This window comes from Stegostoma tigrinum, chromosome 26 (genome assembly GCF_030684315.1).
Source record: "Stegostoma tigrinum isolate sSteTig4 chromosome 26, sSteTig4.hap1, whole genome shotgun sequence".
Taxonomy (NCBI): Eukaryota; Metazoa; Chordata; class Chondrichthyes; order Orectolobiformes; family Stegostomatidae; genus Stegostoma; species Stegostoma tigrinum.
Window position 1 is genome coordinate 49,779,554 of NC_081379.1, and position 21,630 is coordinate 49,801,183.

A 21,630-nucleotide genomic window follows, 5' to 3' on the forward strand; every position below is an offset into this window, starting at 1 on the left:
GTTGGCCTGTCCACATCCTGAATAACGAAACCCTCCTGAACACACCTGACAAAAACGGCTCCATCCAAACCATCTGCACTAAGGAGGTTCCAATCTATATTGGCAAAGTTGAAGTCACCCATAACAACAACCCTGTTATGTTTGCACTTTTCAACAATCTGCCGGCCTATGAGTTCTTTGATCTCCCTACTGCTATTTGGGGGTGTGTAGAAAATCCCCAGTAAGGTGACTGCTCCCTTGTTGTTCCTAACTTCCACCCATACTGACTCAGTCGATAAACCTTCCTTGGCAACCTCAGCCCATACCAGCTCAGTAGACAAGTCCTCATCAAAGGTTCTTTCAGCCACCGTTATACTGTCTTTGGCCAACAAAGCCACATCTCCTCCTCTTTTACCACCTTCCCTGACCTTAATGAAAGATCTAAACCCTGGAACCTGCAACATCCATTCCTGACCCTGCTCTATCCATGTCTCCGAAATGGCCACAACATCGAATATTAATAGGGAAATATTTTTCTGTAGTTTTGTATATTTATTGCTTTTTAAATAATATTCAGTCTATGTTGATTTTACTTTATTGATTGTTACAGTAAAAGTCTTAAATGTAAAACCTTCACAGAATCACAAAATCATAACAAGCAGACGGAGACTATTCAGGTCAATGCATGTAATGCCAAACTCTTGCCTTCTTACTGTTCTTTTGTTATGTGATGCTTTCATTTAGTTATGGGAAAATGCATATCTTTTCAAAAGTTATTGGTCTCAAGAGGATTTGTGGCAAATGTCAAATAGCATCAAATAAACACAGTGGCCCAGTGGTTAGTACTGCTGCCTCACAGTGCCAGGGACCCGGGTTCGATCATATCCTTGGGTGACTATCTGTGTGCAGTTTGCACATTCTCCCCTTGTCTGCGTGAGCTTCCTCTGGGTACTCCGGTTTCCTCCCACAGATTGGCCATGCTAAATTGCCCATAGCGTTCAAGAACGTGTAGGTTAGGTGGGTTATAGGGGGAATGGATCTGGGTGGAATGCTCTGAGTGTCAGTGTAGACTTGTTGGGCCGAAGGGCCTGTTTCCTGTAGGGATTCTATGATCTATGATTTAAAGTAATTTAAAAAGTGCTGCATAAGGTCTTTTGTTAAAGTTCATTGTAATCTTGTCTATAAAAATGAAAAATATACTTAAAAGTCCTGAAAATATTCAGAGAGCAAATCTGAAGAAGGCCGATATTAAGAATGTACGTTAATTCTGTTTTTCTGAACCTGCACTTCCTCCTTAATCAAATATGGTCTTACACGCAATATCATTGCCTTCTTTCAACAGTCTCAATTTTCAGAAAATCCCGGCAGCCTGTTCTACCCACTCTTAGAAATTTGATCACTGGGACAGTGATCAGTAGCAGTGGCTCATTTTAACCCTCCATTGCCAAGGTGGAGAGGATACAATTGTGGAGATTTGATGATTGAGAAGTGCCTCCATTAAACAGACCAAGGTACAATCCTGAAACCAGATCAGCTGTCCATTAGAGATCTTCTGAGTCATCAGATTTACTAATGCACTGAATTACAGTCTTAACAGTCAGATTAGTTCAGTAAATGGTGGTTCAAGTCTCCAGGAAATATGCAGAGTGGAACAAGATGTTTCCTCACAGAGATGCAGGGAAAATTCAGAATGTAAGTGACTCTATTTCACAATCAAGCATTATCAGAAAGTAAGTTATCAGGCTGGCTTCCAGTCTGGAAAATTGAGTAAAACTGCATATATGTGACTGCTGTCGGATGATACAGTCAGTCAATACAATCCACTACATACCACATCAAAACTTACCTCATTCCAGTTTGGTTCCATTGTGTCCCTGTAGACTCTTGTCTTTGCTTTGTTAACAAAGTAGCCAAATGAATCTACTTCTAATGTACAGTACAAATCTGTTCAAAAACAAGGGAAAACAAATGTTTAAATATTAACCACAAGAATTTGGATTAGAATTTCCGTATATTAAAGATAAAAATAAGTGGTTGGTACAACTAATTGCAGAAACAATTACAAACACATGAAAAGAAGAAAGCAAATCAGAACCACCAGCTCTCGTTATATTAATTACAAAATATAATACCCTGCACTAGCTCTTCTAGTTCTTAAACAGCAAATCCTAGGGGTAACAAGAAGGAGAACAAAAATCTGTCACCAGTTTCAGGAGAACTCTAGGAATTTGCTTTTCAATTCCCAGTCCATAATATATTGTGACTACAATTAACTAATTCAATTTCTCTCTCCAGCATGTGTCCTAAGTATCTAAAGCTAGAAAAACAGAAGACTGTACAGGATTAGACTGTTCTTTTTTACAAAAAAAAACTCTTAAAAGGTGGAAAAGATCACATTTGTCTCTATTATCATCTAACCCTAGCTGCCAAAATTTGACCTTGCTTAAAATTTATAATATTGTCTCTGATAATTGCACTCAGCACATGAAGAAGTTATGTGTTAATTTCCCATTAATCTTTCCTTCTTTAAATTTGCATCCAAGTGTGTTAATGCTGTATTTTTCTTTTCATTCCCAAGATATGAACTATCTCAACAAAGTTGGTGAACTCTTATTAGAACTGAAACATCTCTAGAGCCTCAAAAACTTTCCTCATAGCTGGGTTTTTTTCAATCTCATTTATTAGCTCACTCTTTTTCTTTTGACAAATTTTCCAAGGCCAGAATGTAGTTTCCTTTAAAAAGCCTTGGTCAAAAATGATTAACAACTGGCAAATGTACAAGGATACGGATTATTTCAGAAAAGACAAATTGGAAGGGATTTGTATTCTATCCTTGAAGTTAAAGGAAATTAAAATCGTCATACTTTGGACATTCTACAAACAACACTAACTTACCCATGATTCTCAGCTCTGTCTCCTTACCTCACTCTACTACATTCAAGCTGAGCAAGCCCACTTATTGTCCTCAGAGCCCTGGAAATTTTTTTTTCAAAACTGTGCTGGGCTTTAAATATCACATTCTGTTCATTGTGACTTATTTCCACTTCCACAACATTTCCAACCTCAAAACCAAACTCAACCCAACTACACAATAAAATATCATGCATCCTTTTGTTACTTTCCAAATCAATTATGCCAAAATGCTAATTATTGGTCACACATTTTCCATAAATTATAAATTTCATTTTGCCAAAATTCCTGTTGGTCTAGTTCTGGTCCACATGACTTCCCACTTACCTATCTCCTGCAGTTCATTGGGCTACTTTGACCCTCCACATCATGGAAACATAGAAAACAGTAATAGGAGTAGGCCATTTGGTCCTTCGAGCATGCTCTGCCATTATGATCATGGCTGATCATCTAACTCTGTACCCTGTTCCTGTTTCCTCCCATATCCTTTGATCCAATCTGCCCTAAAAACTATATCTGACTCCTTCCTGAAAACATTTAATGTATTGGCCCCAAATACTTTCTGTGGCAGAGAATTCCACAGTCTCACCAGTCTCTGCGTGAAGAAATTTCTCTTCACCTCAGTCTGAAATGGGCAATGCCATTTCCTTAAATTATAAACCTGGGTTCTGACTCACCTGTCATCAGAAATATCCTTCCTGCATTTAACCTTGGTAGTTCTGTGAGAATTATGTCGGCTGCTAAACGAGATTTTTCAAACTCCAGTGAATACCTCCCTAACCAAGCCTGTCTCTCTCCATATGCCAATCCTGCCATCCCAGGAATTGGTCTGGTAAACCTTTGTTTCATTTCTTCTTGAACCAGAAAATCCTTACTCAATAGAGGTGACCAAAACTGCAGACAATACTCGAGATGTGATCTTACTTGTACAACTGGAGCATGACATTCCTGCTTCTATACTCGAATCCTCTCACTATGCAGGCCAATACACTATATGCTTTCTTCCCCACCTACTGACTCTGTATACTTAGTTTCAGGGAGTAGTGCACAAGAACACCCAAGTCTCCAGTTTTCTAACTCTGAAGCCTAGTAATGAAAGGCTTTGGAGGTCTTCTCCTTGCCTTAGACATCTGATCCTTTTCTAGCCTTGTTTTTACTCGAGTGTTCTAAATCTTGGTGTCCATTCAGTGTTTTCCCACTTTTTTATTTAAACTTAGCTACATCTTCAAAACCTTCTCTGAGATTCTCCTGAGTCAGACATCCCTTATCAGAAATGCCCCTTGGTCTCAGTTTTAGCTTTAGTTTTTGGCTCTAGACATTTCGTTGCTAGCTGCGACCATGCTTTATTTTACGGTTTAAACAAATACTGCTACCTAAACACTGAGATATCCTTTTGGAGTATCTTAGGGTGTGGTATGTCTGCATGCACGCTGTCGCCGAGGTTGCCTGTTCCTTATCACTAAGTCTGAGTGTTAGAACATAGAACGTAGAACATTACAGCGCAGTACAGGACCTTCGGCCCTCAATGTTGCGTCGATCTGTGAAACCAATCTTAAGCCCATCTAACCTACACTATTCCATTATCATCCATATGTTTATCCAATGACTATTTAAATGCCCTTAAAGTTGGCGAGTCTACTACTGTTGCAGGCAGGGCATTCCACGCCCTTACTGCTCTCTGAGTAAAGAACCTACCTCTGACATCTGCACGATATCTATCACCCCTCAATTTAAAGCTATGTCCTCTCATGCTAGCTACCAACATCCGAGGAAAAAGGCTCTCACTGTCCACCCTATCTAATCCTGTATGTCTCTTCTAGGCCACCTCTTAACCTTCTTCTCTGTAATGAAAACAGCTTCAAGTCCCTCAGTCTTGCCTCAAAAGACCTTCGCTCCATACCAGGCAACATCCTGGTAAATCTCCTCTGCACCCTTTCCAATGCTTCCACATTATTCCTATAATGCGGCGACCAGAATTGTACACAATACTCCAAGTATAGCCGCACCAGAGTTTTGTAGAGCTGCAACATGACCTCATGGCTCTGAAACTCAACCTCTCCACCAATAAAACCTAACACACCATACGCCTTCTTAACAACCTTATCAACATGGGTGGCAACTTTCAGGCATCTATGCACATGGACACCAAGATCTCACTGCTCGTCCACACTACCAAGAATCTTACCATTAGCCCAGTATGCTGCATTCCTGTTACTCCTTCCAAACTGAATCATCTCACACTTTTCTGCAATAAACTCCATTTTCTACCTCTCAGCCCAGCTCTGCAGTTTATCTATGTCTCTCTGTAACCTGCAACTTCCTTCCGCACTATCCACAACTCCATCAACTTTAGTGTCATCCGCAAATTTACTAACCCATCCTTCTACACCCTCATCCAGGTCATTTATAAAAATGACAAACAGCAGTGGACCCAACACCAACCCTTGCGGTACACCACTAGTAACTGAATTCCAGGATGAACATTTCCGATCAACAACTACCCTGTCTTCTTATAACTAGCCAATTTCTGATCCAAACCGCTAAATCACCCTCAAACCCATGGCTCCAAATTTTCTGCAATAGCCTACTGTGGGGAACCTTATGAAACGCTTTACTGAAACCCATATACAACACATCAACTGCTTTACTTTCATTCACCTATTTGGTTACCTTCTCAAAGAACTCAATAAGATTTGGAAGGCACGACCTACCCTTCACAAAAGAGTGCTGACTATCCCGAATCAAAGTATTCCTTTCTAGATGATTATAAATCCTATCTCTTCTCATCCTTTCTAAACTTTACCCATAACCGAAGTAAGGCTCACTGGTCGATAATTACCAGGGTTGTCTCGACTCCCCTTCTTGAACAAGAGGACAAAATTTGCTATCCTCCAGTCTTCTGGCATTATTCCTGTAGACAATGGCGACATAAAGATCAAAGCCAAAGGCTCTGCAATCTCCTCCCTAGCTTCCCAGAGAATCCTAGGATAAATCCCATTCGGCCCAGGGGACTTATCTATTTTTACACTTTCCAGAATTGCTAACACCTCCTCCTTATGAACCTCAATCTGGTCTAGTCAAATAGCCTGTATCTCAGTGTTCTCCTTGACAACATTGTCTTTTCCCTCTGTGTGAATACTGACGAAAAATATTCATTTAGTGCCTTTCTTATCTCTTCGGACTCCACGCACAACTTCCCACGACTGTTCTCGACTGGCCCTAATCTTACTCTCGTCATTCTTTTACTCCTGACATACCTATAGAAAGCTTTACGGTTTTTCTTGATCCCACCTGCCAAAGACTTATGTCCCTTCCTGGCTCTTCTTAGCTCTCTCTTTCGGTCCTTCCTGGCTAACTTGTAACTCTCAAGCGCCTTAACTGAGTCTTCATGCCTCATCTTTACATAGGCCTCCTTCTTCCTCTGGACAAGAGATTCAACTTCTTTAGTAAACCACAGTTCCCGTGCTCGACCACCTCCTCCCTGCCTGACAGGTACACACTTATCAAGGACATGCAGTAGCTGCTCCCTGAACAAGTTCTACATTTCAATTTAGCCCAGCCCCTGCAGTTTCCTTCCCCATCCTATGCATCCTAAATCTTGCCTAATCGCCTCACAATTGCCTTTCTCCCAGCTATAACTCTTTCTATCGCGCTAAAGTAAATGTAACCGAATCGTGGTCACTATTGCCAAAGAGCTCACCTACCTCTAAATCTAACACCTGGCCTGGTTCATTACCCATAGCAAATCCAATGTGGCCTCACCTCTTGTTAGCCTATCTACATACTGTGTCAGGAAAGCCTCCTACGCACATTGGACAAAAAGTGACCCATCTACAGTATTTGAACAATAGTGTTTCCAGTCAATATTTGGAAAGTTAAACCCCCCATAACAACTACCCTGTTACTTTCACGCCTATCCAGAATCATCTTTGCAATCCTTTCCTCTACATCTCTGGAACTTTTCGAAGGCCTATAGAAAACTCCCAACAGGGTGACCTCTCCTTTGCTGTTTCTAACCTCAGTCCATACTACCTCAGTAGACGAGTCAAAGAACAAAGAAAAGGAAACCTACAGCACAGGAACAGACCCTTCGGCCCTCCAAGCCTGTGCTGATCAAGATCCTCTGTCTAACCTGTCATCTATTTTCTAACGGTCTGTGTCCATTTGCTCCCTGCCCATCCATGTACCTGTCCAAATATATCTTAAAAGACGCTAACGTGTCTGCGTCTACCATCTCCGCTGGCAACACATTCCAGCACCCACCACCCTCTGAGTAAAGAACTTTCCACGCATATCTCCCCTAAACTTTCCTCCTCTCACTTTGAACTCATGACCCCGAGGAATTGAGTCCCCCACTCTGGGAAGAAGTTTTTTGCTATCCACCCTGTCTATACTCCTCATGATTTTGTAGACCTCAATCAGGTCCCCCCTCAATCTCTGTCTTTCTAATGAAAATAATCCTAATCTACTCAACCTCTCTTTATAGCTAGCACCCTCCAAAACATGGAAACATCCTGGTGAACCTCCTCTGTACCCTCTCCAAAGCATCCACATCCTTTTGGTAATGTGGCGACCAGAACTGCACACAGTACTCCAAATGTGGCCGAACCAAAGTCCTATACAACTGCAACATGATCTGTCAACTCTTGTATTCAATACCTCGCCCAATGAAGGAAAGCATGCCATATGCCTTCTTGACCACCCTATTGACCTATGTTGTCACCTTCAGGGAACAATGGGCCTGAACACCCAGATCTCTCTGAACATCAATTTTCCCTAGGACTTTTCAATTTACTGTATAGTCCTTGAATTTGATCTTCCAAAATGCATCACCTCACATTTGCCCGGATTGAACTCCATCTGCCATTTATCTGCCCAACTCTCCAGTCTATTTATATTCTGCTGTAATTTCTGACAGTCCCCTTCACTATCAGCTACTCCACCAATCTAGTGTCATCAGCAAACTTGCTGATCAAACCACCTACACCTTCCTCCAAATCATTTACATATCTCACAAACAACAGTGGTCCCAGCACAGATCCCTGTGGAACACCACTGGTCACAGGTCTCCAATTTGAGAAACTCCCTTCTACTACTACCCTCCGTCTCCTGTTGCCTAGCCAGTTTTTTTATCCATCTAGCTAGCACACCCTGGACCCCACGTGACTTCATCCATCAGCCTGCCATGGGGAACCTTATCAAACACCTTACTGAAGTCCATGCATATGACATCTACAGCCTTTCCCTCATCAATCAACTTTGTCACGTCCTCAAAGAATTCTATTAAGTTGGCAAGGTATGACCTTCCCTGCGCAAAACCATGTTGCCTATCACTGACAAGCCCATTTTCTTCCAAATGGGAATAGATCCTATCCCTCAGTATCTTCTCCAGTAGCTTCCCTACCACTGACGTCAGGCTCACCGGTTGAAAATTACCTGGATTATCCTTGCTGCCCTTCTTAAACAAGGGGACAATATTAGCAACATTAGCAAGTCATCATTGAGTCCTCATCAAACGTTCTTTCTGCCACCATAATACTGTCCTTGAATAGCAATGCCACCACTCTCCCTCTTTTATCACCTTCCCTGATCTTACTGAAACATCTAAACCCTGGAACCTGTAACAACCATTCCTGTCCCTGCTCTATCCATGTCTCCAAAACGGTCACGACATCGAAGTCCCAGGGACCAAACCATGCTGCAAGTTCACCCACCTTATTCCGGATGCTTCTGGCGTTGAAGTAGACACACTTCAAACCACCTTCCTGCCTGTCGGTACACTTCTGCAACCTTGAAACTTTATTCATGACCTCATTACTCTCATCCTCCTGTACACTGGAGCTACAATTCAGGTTCCCATGCCCCTGATGAATTAGTTTAAACCCTCCCAAAGAGCATTCGCAAATATCCCCCCACGGATATTGATATCCTTCTGGTTCAGGTGTAGACCATCCCATTTGTAGAGGTCCCACCTACCCCAGAATGAGCCCCAATTATCCAGGTATCTGAATCGCTTCCTCCTGCACCATCCCTGTAGCCACGTGTTCAACTGCTCTCTCTCCCTATTCTTCGCCTCGCTAGCACATGGCACTGGTAACAAACCAGAGATAACAACTCTGTTCTAGCTCTAAGCTTCCACCCTAGCTCCTTGAATTTCTGCCTTACATCCCCATCCCTTTTCCTACCTATGTCATTGGTGCCTATGTGGACCACGACTTGGGGCTGCTCTCCCTCCCTCTTAAGGATTCCGAAAACACGTTCTGAGACATCACGGACCCTGGCACCTGGGAAGCAACACACCAACCGCGAGTCTCCTTCATTCCCACCGAATCCCCTATCTGTACCCCTAACTATGGAGTCCCCAATGGCGAATGCTCTCCTCCTTTCCCCCCTTCCCTTCTAAGCAACAGGGACAGACTCTATGCCAGAGACCTGTACCCCATAGCTTACCCCTGGTAAGTCATCTGTCCCAACAGTATCCAAAACGGTATATTTGTTATTGAGGGGAATGGCCGCAGGGATCTCTGCATGGTCTTCCTGTTCCCTTTCCATCCCCGATTGTAACCCATTTACGTTTTTCCTGTATCTGAGGTGTGACTACCTCCCTGTAACTCCTCTCAATTACCGGCTCAGCTTCCCGAATGATCCAAATTCATCCAGCTTCAGTTCCCTAATGCGGTTTTCGTCGAGCTGGAGTTGGGTGCACTTCCCGCAAATGAAGTCAGTGGGGACACTAGTGGTGACCCTTACCTCCCACATTCTACAGGAGGAGCATGCAACTGCCCTAACATCCATTCCCACTGTTCGAAATTCCCAAACAGACAATTGAAAAAAGAAACTAGTAACCTTACCAAATCGGCGCTCAGAACCTTTGATTTCGGCTAGAGGAGGAGGATGTTCAACCTATGTGCTGTGCTAGTCCTTTATTTATGTCTGTTTATAACAGGTGCTCAAGCACAGCTCTCTGCTTTAGTGTCTAAGATCTCACTCTTCGTATGCTCAATCTCCACTGGTGTCTTACTTCTCATTTATTTCAGATCATATCATCAATTATATCAACATGAATTAGATGAATCTCATTATACAACAATTAAGATTTGAATTAAAATTTGAAATGCCTGAGAGTGTGGTTGAGGCATTCAACAGAGAATTGTATCAGTACAGTATCTTAAAGAAAGAATGTGCAGGAATGTGGGGAGATGGTGTATTGTTAAGGCAGTGGCTTAGTTCCTGGTCTCTGTTCTCAGCCAAGGCCATAACTGTAAGTGCTGCAATTGATCTTAACAAAGTTGTAATCAAATTTGTCTGCTCTCTGACTGGGCAGGAGAGATTCTGCTCCTAAACTGTACTATGGAAACCTACTGAAAAACAGATATAGGATGAGAATTTAACCGGATTTAGTTTTGATGTCCTCCATAATCAAAAGGTCAATTCATGCTTAAGACACATGAAATATCACCATCCGAGTAAAATATTCGAGTACCCTGTACTGCTGACATTGGTGGAACTTTACACAAATGACAGTCCTGCAGGATTGAAAGGGGGAAGGGTGAAAAGTAATGCTCATCACTGCCAGCATTCAACAAGAAAACAAAATCTCAATGAGAAAGTGCTTTGTAGTAATACCTGAGACTATCTAAATGCGTCAAGTAGATGACTGAAATTCAATCCCTCCACAATGTCTACATACATCATAATCTATAAAATCTATTTGAGCCTCCCTATAATATCATTTCACAAACATTTTTAGACATCCACTACATTCATTTACTGACTTTTGAAATTTAAAATAGATCCTTTTTCCAGATGCCCATGACTGAATCATCTGTACTGTAAAACTAGAGGAAGAAGCTCAGAATTCAGAAACTAATAATGATTTAAGCATCAGTAACAGTACAATGTTTATTAACTTACTTGATATCTGTTTGAATCCAGTAGCTGAGTGGACAATTACATTCAGGAACCCATAAAGGCCAGGGGATTCATCATCTGTGAGCAAAGTGAAAGCATAGTGAATTGTATAATTAACAGTGAATAGATGTGCCATTTAATTTGCTCTCATCTTTTCATATAACTATTTGAATAAAATAATTTTGTGTAATTGATTTGTTTGGTCATGTTTATTAAAAACCCATCTCAGAAAAGTTACTAGATCATTTTAGAGAGTTCTCTGGGCAAATAGGGAAGGGCAGTAAATGTTGGCCTAGTCTATGATGTCCACATTCTGTGAATGAATAAACAAAAAACATTTGAATTAAAACAAAGCCTTCTGCTTATAAAGTACAACAATCAATCAGAAATGAAGAAGAACCTTACAAAGGATTCAACTCTAGGCTGAATATGTTATGCATATGAAGTCATCATTCATTCATAAATTAAAATATAACTTCTCTATGACCAGGCTTTCATGTGTGACATTATAACTACACTATAAGTGTACTGTAAGTAGACCCATAATCACTTACTGTTCTCAATGAGTAAGACCAACATAATATTGATAAAGCAAATGCATATTGAGTGGTTTCATGTTTGTTCCACGCTTTTTATAAAATGTTGGTGAATTGGGTAACAGTACAATAACTTTAAATGTAGGTTAAGTTTTCTTTGTTTTGTAGGCTTAGTGTACTTAATTTTTTTAAGCCATGGTAACATAATTTTCTGACACTAAATTTCTCAATTGGTCATCTTTCTCCATACAAACAGAACAAATATGCTTCTGTGCTGAATGATTCCTGTATCAAGCTTCCTGTGCCAAAAATACCTAAAACTCATAGTAAGCAATCATAGAAATTATATCAGTTCTAGCTTGGAGAAACACAACCAATTGTTGATGCAGATTTTTTTCAGAACTCACTTGGAGAATTGATAACAATTCTGTCAACTTGACATTGTACTAGGATTACTCTGTAGATTCAGTAACCTGAGGCTTGTCGATTTATGTTTCAGTGTGCTGCTGATGTTTTATCAATCAAACTGATTCAATAAAGAGCTCCCATTTTAAAAAAATGTTACTGCAGGTTGCAATGCTTCCCATTCAAATAACCTTGCATTCAAGTGCACTGGTGGGTATGATTGTTCTACTTGTATACAAGGGGTGGAAACATTCAACAAGACTCAATGATAATAAAATAAAACAAAGAACTGTGGATGCTGGAGATCTGAAACAACAACAGAAATTGCTGGTGCACCTCAGCGGGTCTGGCAGCATCTACGGGGAGAAAGTAGATTTAACAATCCCAATGTTAGTAAATTGTATACTATCAGCAGACTAGCCTCTTGCAGTACTTCTTGGAGACTAATAGGGATAGCATCAAGGGACATGGAGATCTTGTGGGAAGGTGGCATCGAGGTGGACAATCAGTCATGGACTAACTGGATAGTGGGTCAGGCTCAACAACTACTCCTATTTCTATACTCTGAGGACAATGATGAGTTGGTGGACAGGCAGATGAGCATCAACTTAAATAAATGTGAAGTAATTAATTTTGTTAGGAAGAACATGAAGAAACAAATGCAAACTAAAGGATGCATTTGAAAGAATATGCAGGAGTAGAGATATTTGGGTGTTTCGGCGTATAATTCATTGAAGACAGTGAGACAGGTTCAGGCATGATGTCAGAATAGGCACAATGGACTGAACGGCCTCCTTCTGTATGAACTAATTCTTTGATTGTGAAGTTCAGAGATAGGTTAATAAAGCATGCAATAACCTAAGCTTTAATATCCGGGGCAGAGTACAAGGAGGTTATTGTATGAGCAACTAGGTCAGCCTCAGGTAGAGTACGGTGTTCAATTTTGGGTGCCATATATTAGAAAGAACATGAAGACATGAAAGAAAGTGCAGAGAAGATCCCATGCAAATGGTTGTACGTGAGGAACTTCAGTTATGGAGATAGTTGAAGAAGTAAGGACACTTTCCTAAGAAGGGTGAGAGAACGGTTAACAGGGGTTTTCAAAAGCATGAGGGATCCAAACAGTGCAGATAGTGAGAAGCCGTTTACAGTCCTGAAAGCATTTAGAATGAGAGGGCAGAACTGAATAATTTACAGTCTGTAAATCCTTTTCCTCATCCCCTTTTTGCTTCTTTTATGAACTAAAAGGATTTACAGACTGTAATTTGTTTGGTTCTGCAATGCACTGTTTGAAAGTGCAGTGGTTCAAGTGAGGCTTTTAAAAGGGAGGTGGACAATTATCTGAAACAAAAGAATGTGAACGGTTACAGCGTGAAGTGAGATTTTCCAACCAAACAGTAATTGTGTGGGGATAAAACAGTTCTCATTTGCAAGGCTTACCATGTGCAAAGCAGCAAAACAATGTGTGATAACAGTGTGAAGCTGGATGAACACAGCAGGCCAAGCAGCATCTCAGGAGCACAAATGCTGACGTTTCGGGCCTAGACCCTTCACCTCTCTGATGAAGGGTCTAGGCCTGAAGCGTCAGCTTTTGTGCTCCTGAGATGCTGTTTGGCCTGCTGTGTTCATCCAGCTTCACACTTTGTTATCTTGGATTCTCTGGCATCTGCAGTTCCCATTATCTCTGATAGCAAAGCAATGTGTGGTGGGTTCCAGTAAATAATATCATGTACACACCTCCTCAGGACATTCTGAAAGATTGTGACTTAGCAACTAAATTGTTCCTGCCAGTCAGGTTTGGATAAATTATCCAACAACTGAAAACAATACATTTAATCAAGATGCAGTATCCTGCCTCCCAAGCTGATCTTTATGTAAAGGAATTTAGCTTCTTCTACGACAGCGTGAATGGACGATGTCTCGGTGACTACTGAATGTGACAACAGCTTCTTCCATTTTTTAATTAGATTAGCCAATGGTGATCATGTTGTGTGATTGTTGAAATACCCTAATTTGTTGCAAGCAAAGTTAAGATTACAGAATAGTATATAAAGTGCTTGAAACTCTGTACATTTAAAGAAGTTTCCTAGGTTAACAGTTGAGATAGTGTTCCTAACAGTGCAAAATGAAGGCTGTTTAACCTTTGATAGAAAATACCATGTACTGAGCGTAACACAGGGAGTTGTGTCACTGGGTGTTCTGCTCAGTGAAAGGAACAGTGCAGACATAATGGATCAAATGGCCACCTTCTGTGCCATTATAATTGTTATCCTACCTTGATTCACTCTCGAGAACTCCCAGCAGTTGACACACAGTTCCACCCCCGAGCACCAAACCATCATCTCTCAAATCATTCACAAACTCATTACCCCGTGTGACCTCCCACCCACAGCCTCCAACCTCATTATTCCCCAACCCCGCATCACCCGCTTCTTCCCAAAATCCACAAACCTGCCTGCCCTGGTCACCCCACTGCCTCCGCCTGCTCCTGCCCCACCGAACTCATCTCCACCTATCTGGACTCCATTTTCTCCCCCTTGGTCCAGGAACTCCCTACCTACGTCTGTGAGACCACCCACGCCCTCTAACTCCTCCAGAACTTCCAATTACCCGGTCACCAAAACCTCATTTTCACCATGGACGTCTAGTCCCTATACACCTGCATTCCCCAAGCAGATGGCCTAAAGGCCCTGTGCTTCTTCCTGTCCCACAGACCCACCCAGTACCCCTCCACCAACACCCTCATCCACCTAGCCGAACTCGTCCTCACCCTCAACAACTTATCCTTCGATTCCTCCCACTTCCTACAGACAAAGGGGTGGCCATGGGTACCCGCATGGGCCCAAGCTATGCCTGCCTCTTTGTAGGTTAAGTGGAACAATCCCTCTTCCGCACCTACAGTGGCCCTAAACCCCAGCTCTTCTTCCGTTACATTGATGACTGTATCGGCACCCCCCACCCCCAACCTCATGCTCTCAAGAGGAGCTCGAACAGTTTATCCACTTCACCAACACCTTCCACCGCAACCTCAAGTTCACCTGGACAATCTCCAACACATCCCTCACCTTCCTGGACTTCTCTGTCTCCATCTCAGGCAACCACCTAGAAACCGAAGTCCATTTCAAGCCCACCGACGCCCACAGCTACCTAGAGTACACCTCCTCCCACCCACCTTCCTTCAAAAATTCCATCCCCATTCTCAATTCCTTCGCCTCCGCCGCATCTGCTCCCAGGATGAGGCATTCCACTCCCATACATCTCAGATGTCCTCGTTTTTCAAGGACCGCAACATCCCCCCCCGCAGTGGTTGAGAACGCCCTCAACCATGTCTCCCGCACTTCCCTCAACTCAACCCTCACACTGCAATAACCCCCAAAAGAGAATCCCCCTCATCCTCACATACCACCCCACCAACCTCCGGATCCAACACATCATCCTCTGACACTTGCGCCATCTGCAATCCGATCCCACCACCAAAGACATTTTTCCATCCCCACCCTTGTCTGCTTTCTGGAGGGACCACTCTCTCCGTGACTCCCTTGTTCTCTCCACACTCCCTTCCAACCCTACCACACCCGGCACCTTCCCCTGCAACCTCCTCTCTCACCCCTATCCCAGGCCCCAAGAAGACTTTCCACATCAAGCAGATGTTCACCTGCACATCTAACAATGTGGTATACTGCATCCGCTGTACCTGTTGTGGCCTCCTCTATTGTCTGTCCTACCAGGACTGACCTATCCCCTCCCTACCTCCCCACCTACACTCACCTCATCCCCGCGCCTTTAATGTGTCTGTCTCCTTTCCACCCATCTTCTCCTCTATCCATCTTCGATCCACCTCCCCTTCTCTCCCTATTTATTTCAGAACCCTGTCCCCCTCCCCCTTTTCTGATGAAGGGTCTAGGCCCAAAACGTCAGCTTTTGTGCTCCTAAGATGCTGCTTGGCTTGCTGTGTTCATCCAGCTCCACACTTTGTTATCTCCAATTAAATTCTCACTGCTTGGCTAGGTTCGGTCAACCTGTGCATTCCACAGCTGACAACAGGAACTTATATTAAGTTTCTAAATTGTTTAGCTTAGACTTTTTGAAGAATGATAGTGCATTTAAAAAATCCGTGAACAAATCAATTATTTCCACTCACAGAACATCAACATTTTCTTTTAAAAGGATTTTTATGAACAGGCTAAAAGTGAACCACCCGTTAAATCATGTACTTTCCAAATTAATCCTCTGGTCAACACTGTAGGCTCCAAATAGTTAATATAAGAAGAATAGAATAATTAAGGAAACGGCATTCCCATTTCACATAATTGATAAATAAAAACAAAGGCTTATGTAAAACAAATTAATAAAGCAAGGCTGTGCCTGTAATTCCCCAAACACTAAGCGTTTGTTCCTGCTCTAAATTACATCATCAGGATATATAACAGACAGGGCCTAACTGGCTTCTGAAATTAACTTTTTTATTTTTGCGCATACCACACTTGGAAATAATTATACCACTGAACATTACCTATAAACATACTATAATGGTAAGCAAAGTATGCTTACAACCTACCATTGGCCTGAGACAATTTTAAACTGCAATAAAGAGTCCTTCTTCATAATATCTCATTGACCAAGTGTATTATGCAATACCTAGTTACACTGTTGGTAGTGCTGTGATGTGTTTCCAATGAAATTAATCCTTTCGTGGGTGGCATGGTGGCTTAGTGGTTAGCACTGCAGCCTCACAGCACCAGGGACCCGGGTTCGATTCCACCCCCGTGCAACTGTCTGTGCGGAGTTTGCACATTCTCCCTGTGTCTGTGTGCGTTTTCTCCGAGTGCTCTGGTTTTCTCCCACAGTCCAAAGATGTGCAGGCTAGGTAGATTGGCCATGCTAAATTGCCTATACTGTTCAGGGGTGTGTGGGTTGTAGGAGTATGGGTCTGGATGTGATGCTCCAAGGGGCAGTGTGGACTTGTTGGGCCGAAAGGCCTGTTTCCACACTATAGGGAATCTAATCTAAACAAAGATATGCTACAATTTACACAACTTGCTAAATGATAAATTTGTCTCCTCCATGATATTTACAATGTTTCTCATGACTGCTCTGGCTATTCCCCGAGATCGAAACTCAATACCATGTGGCATCATACGTATGCTCACAACCTTACTCCACAGCAGCACCCGCTCACCAGGTGGTTCATTTTCCTTTTTGACTCATTTACCACATTTATAAAAATGAGCCTCCACAATATTCTTTCAGATCCTTTTCCCGCTTCACTTTTAGCCAACTCTGTCCCTCTTTCCAATCTGATCCTTTTTTGTTATATTTTGTGATCTACTCTAGCTACTTCTCATGAACACATAACGAATTTAGCTTCACACAACGCCCTTCTTCCAGCATCTTTGCATTCCACTTATATCCTTAGCCAGTGTTTTTCTTCCTGCAGACTATTTTCAGAATTTCATTCCTTCTTTCACTTGTTGCTTTCATCAAGAATTGCCAACATTACCATCTCAGCTTCTCTATTCACCTCACTCACCCTAAGCTACCCACTTCTGAACTTTCAGCTCTCAGTTTCCACCTTGATATTAACATTTGCCCTGCTCAAAGGATGGCACTGTTATCCCTTAGTGAAAAGTTACACAAACATCTGAGAAAAAAAATTCCTTACCTGTCTTAAAAGGATCAGCACTAATTCTTGCATAGTGCCACCAAAACCTGCATTGACTCATGAAAGGAAATATCCTTTCTACACTCACCTAGTTAAGACTATTCAGCACCTTAGAGACTTCAATCAAGTCACCCCTCATTCCTCCAAACTAAGGTAGAAACAAGCCTCGTCTGTTCAGCCTCGTCTGTTCAAACTATTTTCGTAAGACATCCATTTCAAGTAAATCTCCTCCGAATCAATGCCCAATGCGCTGACATCTTTCCTTAATAAGGACGATCAAAACTGTACACAGCATTCTAGATGCAGTCTCAACAATGAACAGCTGAAGCACAACAATCTTATTTTTATGTTCAATTTTTCTCGTAATAAAGGATAGCTTTCCATGAGCATTCTTAAGTCACTTGTTGTGCCTGCATGCCAGGGATTCATGGACCAGAAGGTCTAAAGCCTTCAGCAACTCAGATTTCTGTTTAAATAACGTTGTGTCTCTATTCTGTCTCTCAAAGTGATCGACTTTACATTTTCACACATTATGCTGTATCTGCCAGATTTCTGCCCATCCACTCTGCATCCTTCTTACGACATCTTCACAGCATACTTTTTTTACTATCTCCATGTCATCTGAAAATTTAGTCATCACACCATCAATTCACTCATCATTGTTATAAGTTAAAAGAAGAAGCCAAGCACATGCCCATTTGTCACATCCTTCCAATCAGAAAAAGGGCAATTTATTCATACACTCTTTATTGCCAGCCAATCTCCTAACCACGCAAGTATGTTACTGTTTCACAATGAGCTCCACTTTACACAACAATCTTTTCTCGTTGATCCTTTACCAAATGCCTCCTGGAAATCCAAATGTGGTACAATAATAGGGTCGCCTTTATCCACTAAGCTTGCTATTTCTTCAAAGAATTACAATAAATCAATTAAATGCTATTTCCCTTTCACAAAATCACACAAATGTTTTCTAATTGCTTTGATTTTTACCAAGTGCATGATCACAATCTCTTTAATGATTGATTCTAACACCATTCCCACAACAGATATCAAGCTAACTGACCCACAATTTCCAATTTTCTGCCTCCTTCCCTTTTTGAATAAAAGCTATTTGCTACTTTCCTGTCTACTGAAACCATTACAGAATCCAAGGAATTTTGGAAATTAACACCTATACATCTCTACCTCATCAGTCAACTTTCCTAAAACATTAAGATGAAGTCTATCAGGACCCAGAGGCTTATCAATCTCCTCCTCAATCAGTTCACTCAGTATCATTTTTCCAGTAATCATAACTTGATCAAGTTCCTCTATTTTGATTTGATTTGATTCATTGCAGTCACATGTACCTACGTACAGTGAAAAACTTTGTTTTGCAAGCAGTACAGGCTGCTCATCGCAAACAAGGACATACAAATCATAGGGTGCTTAAACTGTGATGCACTTCTTTCAACTCCTGACTTACCTGTTTCAAGAATGGTTTTCATGTCCTGTACAGTGAAGTTACAAGCAAAATATTTATTCATTACACCTACGACTCTTTAACACCTCTCAACACATTCTCAACTTCTGAAGGACCAACACTTACTTTTACTCTTTTCCTTTTTAAGATATCTATGAATATACTTGCTATCTGCTTTTTTCACATTTCTAGCCAGATTCTTCACATGCCCTGATTAACCATTTAGTCATTTTTGACATGTCATCTGACTTATCACTTATCTTTGTACAATTATATGTTGTTCTTTTAAGTTTGATGCCTTTGCTAAACTTTTTAACAGAAAGTCAAGCTGGATTCTTTCTTAAAGTAGTAGAGAGGCATGTTTTCTGAATATTCACAAATATCCCTTCAAATGTTTGCCACTTCTCCTCAACAAATCTATCTCCTCACCTAGTTTTTTTATATTAATTTGTAGGATGTAAGTATTAGGAGCTAGTTCTTCCAGCCATTCCTTTATATCATGCAGAATGAATTGAATGAAGACTGAGACCTGTTACGCTGGAGATCTCTGAAAGAGGCCAAGATCAGTCATTCACTTGGTACGCTTGACTGAAGTTTGTTACAAATGACTAAACTTTATCTTTTGTGTTGATATGCTGCACTTCCCCCATCACTGATGATGCGGATATTTGTGGAGCCGCTTCCTTCAGTGAGTTGTTTCATTGTCTACCAACATTTATGATAGGATGTGGGAAGACTGCAGACGAGAATTCCGATCAGTTGCTTGTGGAATAATTTATCTGTATCACTTTTTGCTTATGCTGTTTGGCACAAAAGTTGTCCTTGTATTGTAGTTTCACCAGATTGGCACTTTTTTTTGTAGGTATTCTCGGTGCTACTCCTGACATGCCCTCTTGCAGTCTTCATTGTCCCTGGGTTGATCTCCTGGCTTGATGGTGATGGTAGAGTGTTTTTTTTATTATTCATTCATAGGGTGTGGATGTTGCTGGCTGGCCAGTACTTATTGCCTGTCCCTAGGTGCCCTCGAACTAACTGGTTTCTTTAAGGCATTTCAGAGGGCAATTGAGAAGACCAGACCAGGTAAGGATGGCCGATTTCCTTCCTAGAAGGACATTAGTGAGCCAGATGTACTTTTTCTGGCAATTGGCAAACGGTTTCATGGTCATCAGGGGATTCTTAATTCAAGATTTTTTTTTACACTAAATTCAAATTCCATCATCTGTTATGGTGGGATTTGAGTTTGGGTCCTCAGAACATTACCTGAGTTTCTGCATTCATAGTTTAGCGATAATACTACCAGGCCATCGCCTCCCCTTCAATATATCAGGCTATGAACTTAAAGATTTGTGTCGAAAGATTAGAACATAGAACAGTACAGCATAGGAACAGGCCTTTTGACCCATGATGTTGTGCTGAATGCTGATGTTGATGGCCTAGAGCACTTCATGGATGCCCAGTCTTGAGCTGCTAGATCTGTTTAAGGTCTATCTCATTTAGGACAGTGGTAGGGCCACACAAATCAATGAAGGGTATTTCCAAAGTGAAAACAGGATTTTGTGTCCACATGACTGTTCTTATCGATACTGTCATGGACAGATATATCAGCAGCAGGTAGACTGGTGAGAAAAGGTCATGTATGTGTTTCCTTGTTGAATCCCTCATCACTTGCCAAAGAACCAGTCTATAGCTATATCTGTTAGGACTCAAGTAGCTCTGTCAGTGGTGGCAGCTGCTGATCTACCCTTGGTGGTAGATATTAAAAAGTCCCTCACCCAGAGTACATTCTGCAGCTTTGCTGTCCTCTGTACTTCCTCCAAGTTGTGTTCAATATACAGGAGTACTTTTTCATCAACCAACACAGACATTATGTGGTGATTGGCAGGAAGTTTCCTTGTCCATGTTTGGCTGTTGCCATTACTGTCAATGTTGAGGATTCGTAGGGCAATTCTCTCCTGACTGCAGACTACTGTGCTGGGTCAGTGTCTCAGCTGGGTCTTTCCTGCTGGTAGGACAGGATGCACCCAGGGATGGTTATCGTGGTGTTTGGAGAAAGAAAGGTGTAATTCTGAGACTATGACTATGATGTTAGATTGTTGCTTGACTAGTTTGCATGACAGCTAGCACTAGCATCCAGGATTGACAACACGCTCTTTACTCTTAGCATTTCTGGTGCTTTAGTTGGGGCCAAGTGGTATGTCCTGTTTCATTCTTGTGGTTGGCGCAGTTGAATGTCTTGCTAGGCTGTTTCACAAAACAATTAAGAGTTAACCATTATGCTCTATATTTACATACAGGCAAGGCCAGTTAAGGACAACAGTTTTCTTCCATAAAAGATATTTGTGATTTGACAGGTTTTTACAACTATGGTTTTACAACAAAATGGTTTTGTGGTCATCATTACTATTTAATTCCTAACTTCTATTAAATTCAAATTCTACCATCTATGGCAGTGGAATTTGAACCCAGGTCCCCAGAACATGAGTTGAGTCGCTGGTTTACAAGTCTAATGATAACCCCACAACTCATCATCTCCTGTGTGCCATATCACTTCAGCTCGTACAGTGTTCATGCCCACAAGTTGCCTGTATTTTGGTTTAATATGCTCACCTTAGTCTGACTCTTCACCCTTTTAAACAGAATGCAAAATTCAACCATATTATGATCGCTGCTACCTAGAGGTGCCATTACTTTGTGGTCATTAGATAATATAATCACATTACATAATATCAAGTCTGATATATCCTGCACTCTGGTCAATTCCA

The 21,630-nt window shown here is 41.6% G+C and overlaps 1 protein-coding gene across 2 annotated transcripts in view; it reads right to left on the reverse strand.

The window, feature by feature from the left end:
- si:dkey-91m11.5 (PH_BCR_vertebrate and RhoGAP_Bcr domain-containing protein) overlaps positions 1-21,630 on the reverse strand; it is a 613,456-nt gene that overhangs the window by 99,402 nt on the left and 492,424 nt on the right. For both annotated transcript variants that reach the window (XM_048555997.1, XM_048555996.1), the window contains 2 exons: positions 10,804-10,878; positions 1,826-1,923 (listed from right to left, as the gene is read on the reverse strand). In XM_048555997.1, the coding sequence (XP_048411954.1) occupies positions 1,826-1,923; positions 10,804-10,878 (173 nt within the window). The remainder of the gene's footprint in view (positions 1-1,825; positions 1,924-10,803; positions 10,879-21,630) is intronic.